The sequence below is a fragment of the Salvelinus alpinus genome, chromosome 22, assembly GCF_045679555.1.
Source record: "Salvelinus alpinus chromosome 22, SLU_Salpinus.1, whole genome shotgun sequence".
Classification (NCBI taxonomy): Eukaryota; Metazoa; Chordata; class Actinopteri; order Salmoniformes; family Salmonidae; genus Salvelinus; species Salvelinus alpinus.
The window spans coordinates 47,366,597-47,377,067 of NC_092107.1; the positions used below are offsets into that span (position 1 = coordinate 47,366,597).

Genomic DNA, 10,471 nt, shown 5'->3' on the forward strand with positions numbered 1-10,471 from the left:
CTGCACATTGTCATGCACACTGTCCTGCACACTGTCCTGCGCACTGCCCGGCACATTGTCATGCACACTGTACTGCACATTGTCCTGCACACTGTCCTGCACACTGCCCGGCACATTGTCATGCACACTGTCCTGCACACTGTCCTGCGCACTGCCCGGCACATTGTCATGCACACTGTCCTGCACACTGCCCGGCACACTGTCCTGCACACTGCCCGGCACACTGTCCTGCACACTGTCATGCACACTGTCCTGCACACTGTCATGCACACTGTCCTGCACACTGTCCTGCACATTGTCATGCACACTGTCATGCACACTGTCATGCACACTGTCCTGCACACTGTCCTGCACATTGTCATGCACACTGTCATGCACACTGTCATGCACACTGTCCTGCACACTGTCCTGCACACTGTCATGCACACTGTCATGCACACTGCCCTGCACACTGTCCTGCACACTGTCATGCACACTGTCATGCACACTGCCATGCAATCAGCAGAGACAAATGTTTTTTTTCTTGCTCAAAACCACACTGTGTGCTCACAACCACCGCCCCTTTGCTCTTCTGGTTGCAAAGGGGGTTTGAACTCATTAAAGAGCAAGGGGTGGGCGGACTGGGCCAGGGGGAGTGGATGGGGTCCGGCCCGGGGCCCGGAGGTCTCTTAAGATATCAGTCAGGCAGTGAGTCCTGCCTGCTGCATCGCCACTCACCACCTAGTGAAACTGATGTACACTGGCACCAACCTCTCAGTGGACAATTAAACAGGAAGAGAGGAGGGACAGGCTCATTCACACAGAGTAAGACTGGCAAAGTTATTGGGATTGCGACAAGAAAACCCCACTCTAGCTTTATACAGAGAACACCCGTACAAAAGAGCATCACATGCTTACTGTACAGTACACTCAAATATACCGCTTTGTTGGTAGGTGTGGAAAGATTCTAAGGAAAACAGCTGAATTGGGATATTTCACTTCTTCATATAGAGCGAAGACTTCTGAGTTTTGTTCATCATATTGTCTGTTCCAGTGACTTTCTTCAAAATCAAAGCTTCAATTAAAGGAGGGTAAGGACATTTTCATTAATGCATTTAACGTCATTTATGTTTGGCAGTGTTTAATAACAATTCTGCATAACAATTGTCACAGGGACGAGGACACATTCAAGCATGTTTTTAAACTCAATTTACTTTTTCAATGAATGTCCTAAAGTACAGCACAGTGTGAGCTGTCCAGACTGAAACAATTCAGATTTATGTTGGGACTGAGTGTATTTTTTTTAGGGGATTTGACTCCAATCTCTCATAAAGTTGTAGAAACATGATTTGAAAGGGATTCCATCTCCTCTGAGTATCAGTCTACAAACCCCTAAATGGTTCCAACTTTGAAAACAGGCCTTGGTTACCATAGCACCTGTTACTGCACTGAATGTCATTCCAAACGGGTTTGGATTCCCTGTGTAAAGCGGCAAGGCAAGCGGATACAGAGACAGACAGACAGATGGAGGTTGTAAAGAAGTGACCGCCGCTGTGCGTGTACTGTCTATCATCGGTATATATTGTATCGCTCAGTACACAGGACTACACTGGTGTACAGTTTATTATGGGCTCACTGGAAGGTCGAGAAACAGACTTTTGTTGATGGAAAAAAAAGATGACTAAGTTACAAGTTTGACTTGAGACTTTGTTCGTCAAGTCATTCAGTCTTTTTCCTCGGCGTAGCTTACGTCAGCTCTCACTTCCCTTTCTCTAATCTTCTCCAAACTGAACCTTCCTTCTTCATTCATTTCACCAGAAAGGAAAACAACTTGACTGAGCTCTTTTAGATAAAGTGAGTGTGACAATTACATGCAGGAAAAAAATAGAATGTTGTTTGTGTGTATCGTATGGGGCGATACCGTCACGTGAGATAAAATACATTTACAATGTACATGTTGTTCAAAAGCACAGCTCATGCACACACGACACACACAGCTCATGCACACGCGACACACACAGCTCATACACACACGACACACACAGCTCATGCACACGCGACACACACAGCTCATGCACACACGACACACACAGCTCATGCACACACGACACACACAGCTCATGCACACACGACACACACAGCTCATGCACACACGACACACACAGCTCATGCACACACGACACACACAGCTCATGCACACACGACACACACAGCTCATACACACGCGACACACACAGTTCATACACACGCGACACACACAGCTCATGCACATGCGACACACACAGCTCATGCACAGGCGACACACACAGCTCTTGCACACACAACACACACAGCTCATGCACACATCTCATGCACAGCTCATGCACACATGCAAATACCAATCTGTACACAAATACTGAAGGGGAAGAATGATTGGTTTGATAACGGTTCAAAGGTATGTTTGTGGACCATCTAGTGGTGTTCATGTCCAATTACAGCAATCCAGAAATTACTCAATTTCAACAGAGCTTTACAAAATGTAGGATCTTAACTTGATCACTCTGTCACAGGAGAACTTTCTTGCAATGCATGATCATTTAAAGTTGTAGTGTATTTGAGGTTTAAAAAAAGGCTTCTGAAGTTTCTAATTTCTACTTAGAAATGTCAGACTTGATTTTTCCTTACAAAAAAATGTATCAACCGCTACAAAATTGTCCATTAATTATAATTCACATTTCCTGTTGCTGGGGGGCTGTGTGTTGGTGGCTGTGTGTTAGTGGGTGGTTGTGTGTTACCGGGTGGCTGTGTGTTACCGGGTGGCTGTGTGTTAGTGGGTGGTTGTGTGTTACCGGGTGGCTGTGTGTTAGTGGGTGGTTGTGTGTTACCGGGTGGCTGTGTGTTACCGGGTGGCTGTGTGTTGGTTGCTGTGTGTTACCGGGTGGCTGTGTGTTACCGGGTGGCTGTGTGTTACCGGGTGGCTGTGTGTTGGTGGCTGTGTGTTACCGGGTGGCTGTGTGTTACCGGGTGGCTGTGTGTTACCGGGTGGCTGTGTGTTACCGGGTGGCTGTGTGTTAGTGGGTGGTTGTGTGTTACCGGGTGGCTGTGTGTTAGTGGGTGGTTGTGTGTTACCGGGTGGCTGTGTGTTACCGGGTGGCTGTGTGTTGGTTGCTGTGTGTTACCGGGTGGCTGTGTGTTACCGGGTGGCTGTGTGTTAGTGGGTGGCTGTGTGTTGCCGGGTGGCTGTGTGTTGCCGGGTGGCTGTGTGTTGCCGGGTGGCTGTTTGTTCCCGGGTGGCTGTGTGTTAGTGGGTGGCTGTGTGTTGCCGGGTGGCTGCGTGTTGCCGGGTGGCTGTGTGTTTCCGGGTGGCTGTGTGTTGCCGGGTGGCTGTGTGTTACCGGGTGGCTGTTTGTTACCGGGTGGCTGTGTGTTAGTGGGTGGCTGTGTGTTGCCGGGTGGCTGTGTGTTTCCGGGTGGCTGTGTGTTGCGGGTGGCTGTGTGTTGCCGGGTGGCTGTGTGTTGCCGGGTGGCTGTGTGTTACTGGGTGGCTGTGTGTTACCGGGTGGCTGTGTGTTACCGGGTGGCTGTGTGTTAGTGGGTGGCTGTGTGTTGCCGGGTGGCTGTGTGTTGCCGGGTGGCTGTGTGTTGCCGGGTGGCTGTGTGTTACCGGGTGGCTGTTTGTTCCCGGGTGGCTGTGTGTTAGTGGGTGGCTGTGTGTTACCGGGTGGCTGTGTGTTGCCGGGTGGCTGTTTGTTACCGGGTGGCTGTGTGTTACCGGGTGGCTGTGTGTTACTGGGTGGCTGTTTGTTACCGGGTGGCTGTTTGTTCCCGGGTGGCTGTGTGTTACCAGTTGGCTGTTTTGCGGGGGCAGGTTGTTAATGAGCTAGTAGAGGGTGAAGATGCTGTAGGAGATCTCATCACAGGCCATGCTGGTGCCACACTCAAACAGACAGGAGAAGGCCACGTCCGACGGGCCCCAGCTTAAGGCAGCTCCAGGTAGGTCAGGTCAGAGTAGGAACTGGGGCCCTCGTAGATCACCCACGAGCCAGACCAGCTGTCCGGGTGGAGGTGTAGGGAGGCAGGGTGCAGCCAACCCACAGCTCTCTGCGTCTTCCCCCAACAGGACGGGTAGCCTATCCTAATCAGAGAGGTTATTAAAATGACACTTTCTAATTGTTTTCTATTTTTTACATTTGTCAGGAAATGCAGCTCTGTCTCAGGTTCTGATTCCGTGGAGTGGTTGTCTCTCTCTCTCTCTCTCTCTCCCTCTCTTATTGGTGAATGCATGTTGTGTTGCTATGGGGAAATAGAGGCCTTGCCGTTTACCACTCATCCAATCATTTTATTGTGTTTCTCTCCATAGTACTGCTGGGCGTGAGGATGAATGGCAGCCAATCAAACCTGTCTCTGAAGTGTGTGCGTGACACCAGTGTGACGGCGGTGGTCTTCCCCTGTCTCTACAGCGCCCTCTTCCTGTTTGCGCTGGTACTCAACTGCCTGGCTGCATGGATCTTCTTCAACATCCGTAGCACCACCACCTTCGTGGTCTACCTGAAGAACGTAGTAAGGGAACCAGCATTTATTTTCTGTGATAAACCAAATTTAAGTTCGACTGTCAAGAATAGTTTAACAATACGACTGACGACTGACGTGGACGGCCATTCTGTCAACAGGTGGTGGCAGACCTACTGATGACTCTGTCCATCCCGGTGAAGGTCCTCACGGACGCCGGCGTGGGCTCCTGGCGTCTGCGTGCGTTCTACTGTCGCTACTCTGCCGTCCTCTTCTACACCACCATGTACATCAGTATCCTGCTCCTGGGGCTCATCAGCCTGGACCGTTACCTCAAGATAGTCAGGCCCTTTGGGAAGTGCGCCCTCCAGAGGGTCGGAGTGGGACAGGCTTTGAGTGTGGCCGTCTGGGCTGTGATGGTTTCTCTGGCTCTGCCCAATGCCATTCTGAGTGACCGTACACCGACGCTCTCTGGCGGTCGGCTGAAGTGTACCTCTCTGAAGGGTCCGGCCGGTATGCTGTGGCACGAGGGCTTCAACTACTTCTGCCAGGTACGGGCTACATTCTTGTACGTCGGCATCGCTACACTGAATGGTATCCTGGCGTTAGTACGTTAACCTGGCTAACCAAGGGGCAGTATTTATAGATATTGACCCTGTTGTTCAATACATTTCTACTGATTACATGTTGCCACCCTGACGAAGGCTTTGGCTGATAAGTGTTTGGTGTATTTTAATAATGACTTAGCCCACACGTTAAACGTTATTAAACTTGCAAACCAACACGAGTGTCTAAACTTTGGATTTTTTTTTATGCCACTTTATACACCTATTTGTGGTTTAAAAAATAAATTATTGTGCCTTACTGAGTTTCCTCCTCTTCTTCCCAGGTGGTGTTCTGGGGAACACTGGCTCTGATGCTGTTTTGTTACACCTTCATCAGTCGTAAAGTCTACGAGTCCTACAAAGCCTTGCGTAGTGGCTCCAACGCGGCTAGCCGCAGGACCAAGGCCAAAGTCTTCGTGGTAGTGGTGGTGTTTTTCATTTGTTTCGCCCCTTTTCATTTCGCCAGAGTGCCCTACACTCTCACCCAGACGCGAAAAATAGCCAACCAATGCTGGGCGCAGAACGCGCTCTACGTTGCCAAGGAGACCACTCTCTGGCTCTGTGCCACTAACGTGTGTCTGGACCCGCTGATCTATGTGTTCCTGTGCAGGGTGTTCCGGAAAAGATTGACAGCCATGCTCAATCGCAAGCCCCTCCCCCAGGGTGCTTTGGAGTCGCCCACGGCAACCTCTACACATTTGGAGATGTCACAGGTGGTGAATAACAGAATGTTGGATGTCAGTACGGCCTAGAAGCACAATGGACATGATTATTTTATTTTGTTTTTCTCCCAGCCTTGTTGAATTGTAGATCTATCTTGGCCTGATGTTAACCCTTGGACAGATTGTGACCAGAGTAAATCCTTCAAAACATCTTTGGATAAGTGGCTCTGTTTACTAAGACAATGTTGCAGGTCTAATAGGCTATAAACAGCAGGGTTCCCACATCACCTCTGTGATGAGCATTCTGAAACAAACTGACTCAGGGCTTTTCCAAATATCATGTTAAAAATCATCCACAAGAGACAACCCAGGCTAATGTGTCCGTCTCTAACGTTCGTCGAGTCATTCAGTCTTTTTCCTCGGCGTAGCTTACTGTCAGCTCTCACTTCCCTTTCTCTAATCTTCTCCAAACTGGACCTTCCTTCTTCATTCATTTCACCAGAAAGGAAAACAACTTGACTGAGCGCTTTTAGATAAAGTGAGTGTGACAATTACATGCATGAAAAAAATAAAATGTTCTTTGTGTGTATCGTATGGGGCGATACCGTCACGAGTTAAAATTCATTTACAATGTACATGTTGTTCAAAAACACATTAACTCACACATCTCCTGCAAACACCAATCTGTACACAAATACTGAAGGGTAAAAATGGTTGGTTTAATAAAGATTCAAAGTTACGTTTGCGAGGATATAGTGGTGTTTATGGCCATTTACAGCAATCCAGAAATAACTGCATTTCAACAGAGCTATACAAAATGTAGGATCTTAATTTGATCACTCTGTCACAGGAGAACTTTCTTGCAATGCATGATCATTTAAAGTTGTAGTGTATTTGAGGTTTAAAAAAAGGCTTCTGAAGTTTCTCATTTCCACTTAAATCAAGTCTGACATTTCTTTCCTTACAAAAAAATGAAAATCAACCCTTAGAAAAATTGTCCATTAATTATAATCCACATAATTCCCATTTCCTGTTGCTGCAGGATTACAGTAAATTGAGGGTTAGTAGGCGTGGATGGATACATAACTAGTATTAAAACGTCAGAACAGGAATCATTCACACTGTGGACTGCGTTTAAATATGGTGTTGTTACACACAAAACTGAAAACCCAACATGAGTCATAAGCTCCAGACTTTACAAAGCAGAAGGAAACAGGCAGGAAACACTAGAATCAACAGTTAATTAGCTTTTACGAAACATTGACAAAGACCTGGTCCTCGTCCTCTTCTTCTTCCTCCCCTATGGTCTGTCTTCCCAGGGTTGTGTTGTATTGTGTGAGCTCTGTGTGTTGTTAGGTGGCTGTGTGTTGTTAGGTGGCTGTGTGTTGCCGGGTGGCTGTGTGTTGTTAGGTGGCTGTGTGTTGTTAGGTGGCTGTGTGTTGCCGGGTGGCTGTGTGTTGCCGGGTGGCTGTGTGTTGCCGGGTGGCTGTGTGTTGCCGGGTGGCTGTGTGTTGCCGGGTGGCTGTGTGTTGTCGGGTGGCTGTGTGTTGTCGGGTGGCTGTGTGTTGCCGGGTGGCTGTGTGTTACCGGGTGGCTGTGTGTTGCCGGGTGGCTGTGTGTTGCCGGGTGGCTGTGTGTTGCCGGGTGGCTGTGTGTTGTTAGGTGGCTGTGTGTTGCCGGGTGGCTGTGTGTTGCCGGGTGGCTGTGTGTTGTTAGGTGGCTGTGTGTTGCCGGGTGGCTGTGTGTTGTTAGGTGGCTGTGTGTTGCAGGGTGGCTGTGTGTTGCCGGGTGGCTGTGTGTTGCCGGGTGGCTGTGTGTTGTTAGGTGGCTGTGTGTTGTTAGGTGGCTGTGTGTTGCCGGGTGGCTGTGTGTTGTTAGGTGGCTGTGTGTTGCCGGGAGGCTGTGTGTTGCCGGGTGGCTGTGTGTTGCCGGGTGTGACAGATTCCGTCATCCAGAGTGAGCCCAGGGGGCTGCGGGCGTTACAACGCGTTGGTCCCATCGTCCTGATCCACAGCTCTCTGGTCCTGGCATAGCCTCCCCGAAACGCCACGTCCGCCCGTGGGTGACGCTGTGGAAACAGAAAGCGTGGGCCGTGGTCTGGCACATCTGACCAAAGCAGGTAGGGAGGGTAGAGACAGGGAGGGAGGGTAGAGACAGGGTAGAGACAGGGAGGGAGGGTAGAGACAGGGAGGGAGGGTAGAGACAGGGTAGAGACAGGGAGGGAGGGTAGAGACAAGGTAGAGACAGGGAGGGCGGGTAGAGACAGGGTAGAGACCGGGAGGGAGGGTAGAGACAGGGTAGAGACCGGGAGGGAGGGTAGAGACAGGGTAGAGACAGGGAGGGAGGGTAGAGACAGGGAGGGAGGGTAGAGACAGGGAGGGAGGGTAGGGACAAGGTAGAGACCGGGAGGGAGGGTAGAGACAGGGTAGAGACCGGGAGGGAGGGTAGAGACAGGGTAGAGACAAGGAGGGAGGGTAGAGACAGGGAGGGAGGGTAGAGACAGGGAGGGAGGGTAGGGACAGGGTAGAGACAAGGAGGGAGGGTAGAGACAGGGTAGAGACAGGGTAGAGACAGGGAGGGAGGGTAGAGACAGGGTAGAGACAGGGAGGGAGGGTAGAGACAGGGAGGGAGGGTAGGGACAGGATAGAGACAGGGAGGGAGGGTAGAGACAGGGTAGAGACCGGGAGGGAGGGTAGAGACAGGGTAGAGACAGGGAGGGAGGGTAGAGACAGGGAGGGAGGGTAGAGACAGGGAGGGAGGGTAGGGACAAGGTAGAGACCGGGAGGGAGGGTAGAGACAGGGTAGAGACCGGGAGGGAGGGTAGAGACAGGGTAGAGACAAGGAGGGAGGGTAGAGACAGGGAGGGAGGGTAGAGACAGGGAGGGAGGGTAGGGACAGGGTAGAGACAAGGAGGGAGGGTAGAGACAGGGTAGAGACAGGGTAGAGACAGGGAGGGAGGGTAGAGACAGGGTAGAGACAGGGAGGGAGGGTAGAGACAGGGAGGGAGGGTAGGGACAGGATAGAGACAGGGAGGGAGGGTAGAGACAGGATAGAGACAGGGAGGGAGGGTAGAGACAGGGTAGAGACCGGGAGGGAGGGTAGAGACAGGGAGGGAGGGTAGAGACAGGGTAGAGACCGGGAGGGAGGGTAGAGACCGGGAGGGAGGGTAGAGACAGGGAGGGAGGGTAGAGACAGGGTAGAGACCGGGAGGGAGGGTAGAGACAGGGAGGGAGGGTAGAGACAGGGTAGAGACCGGGAGGGAGGGTAGAGACCGGGAGGGAGGGTAGAGACAGGGAGGGAGGGTAGAGACAGGGTAGAGACAGGGAGGGAGGGTAGAGACAGGGAGGGAGGGTAGGGACAGGATAGAGACAGGGAGGGAGGGTAGAGACAGGGTAGAGACCGGGAGGGAGGGTAGAGACAGGGTAGAGACAGGGAGGGAGGGTAGAGACAGGGAGGGAGGGTAGAGACAGGGAGGGAGGGTAGGGACAAGGTAGAGACCGGGAGGGAGGGTAGAGACAGGGTAGAGACCGGGAGGGAGGGTAGAGACAGGGTAGAGACAAGGAGGGAGGGTAGAGACAGGGAGGGAGGGTAGAGACAGGGAGGGAGGGTAGGGACAGGGTAGAGACAAGGAGGGAGGGTAGAGACAGGGTAGAGACAGGGTAGAGACAGGGAGGGAGGGTAGAGACAGGGTAGAGACAGGGAGGGAGGGTAGAGACAGGGAGGGAGGGTAGGGACAGGATAGAGACAGGGAGGGAGGGTAGAGACAGGATAGAGACAGAGAGGGAGGGTAGAGACAGGGTAGAGACCGGGAGGGAGGGTAGAGACAGGGAGGGAGGGTAGAGACAGGGTAGAGACCGGGAGGGAGGGTAGAGACAGGGAGGGAGGGTAGAGACAGGGTAGAGACCGGGAGGGAGGGTAGAGACAGGGAGGGAGGGTAGAGACAGGGTAGAGACCGGGAGGGAGGGTAGAGACCGGGAGGGAGGGTAGAGACAGGGAGGGAGGGTAGAGACAGGGTAGAGACAGGGAGGGAGGGTAGAGACAGGGAGGGAGGGTAGAGACAGGGTAGAGACAGGGAGGGAGGGTAGAGACAGGGAGGGAGGGTAGAGACCGGGAGGGAGGGTAGAGACAGGGTAGAGACAGGGAGGGAGGGTAGAGACAGGGAGGGAGGGTAGGGACAAGGTAGAGACCGGGAGGGAGGGTAGAGACAGGGTAGAGACAGGGAGGGAGGGTAGAGACAGGGAGGGAGGGTAGAGACAGGGAGGGAGGGTAGAGACAGGGTAGAGACCGGGAGGGAGGGTAGAGACAGGGTAGAGACAGGGAGGGAGGGAGGGTAGGGACAGGGTAAAGGGTAGAAGTTTGAGAAAGTATTAGGACACCTGTTATAACTGTGTCCTACCCTAAGCCTGTGTCCTACCCTAACTGTGTCCTACCCTAAGCCTGTGACCTGGACTGACCTCTACATAGTTCCTGTATAAGGTGCCCTTGCGCATGACTAGTAGGTGAGCCTGGGCGTCTGAAGGGCTGAGTAGAAGGCCAGGAAGGAGTTGGAGAGGGACAGCATGGCGGGGACACGGTACATCACTCCATTGACCTCCTTATGGAACAGCATCGTGCTGGGAAATACGGCAATGATCTCATGTCTGTGTGTGGTCCCAGAGAAGCCCACCCCAGAGAGACAGTTGACAGAGTTTAGTGAAAGTGATCCAATATGCAGAAAGAGAGAGTTGTCCTTCAACA

The 10,471-nt window shown here is 52.0% G+C and overlaps 1 protein-coding gene across 1 annotated transcript; it reads left to right on the plus strand.

Moving 5' to 3' along the window:
- The first annotated feature begins 700 nt into the window (after positions 1 to 700).
- LOC139549562 (P2Y purinoceptor 13-like) lies at positions 701 to 6,473 on the plus strand. The gene is made up of 4 exons (XM_071360188.1): positions 701 to 1,070; positions 4,319 to 4,518; positions 4,629 to 5,018; positions 5,357 to 6,473. Exons 2-4 carry the CDS (start codon positions 4,336 to 4,338, stop codon positions 5,822 to 5,824), a joined length of 1,041 nt encoding a protein of 346 aa, XP_071216289.1. The 5' UTR covers positions 701 to 1,070; positions 4,319 to 4,335; the 3' UTR covers positions 5,825 to 6,473.
- Positions 6,474 to 10,471: the final 3,998 nt, after the last annotated feature.

Coding starts and splice junctions, on each gene's coding strand:
- LOC139549562 (XM_071360188.1), top strand. CDS start 4,336: ATGAATGGCAGCCAATCAAACCTGTCTCTGAAGTGTGTGCGTGACACC. Junction 4,519..4,628: donor TGGTCTACCTGAAGAACGTA/GTAAGGGAACCA, acceptor TTCTGTCAACAG/GTGGTGGCAGACCTACTGAT. Junction 5,019..5,356: donor GCTTCAACTACTTCTGCCAG/GTACGGGCTACA, acceptor TCTTCTTCCCAG/GTGGTGTTCTGGGGAACACT.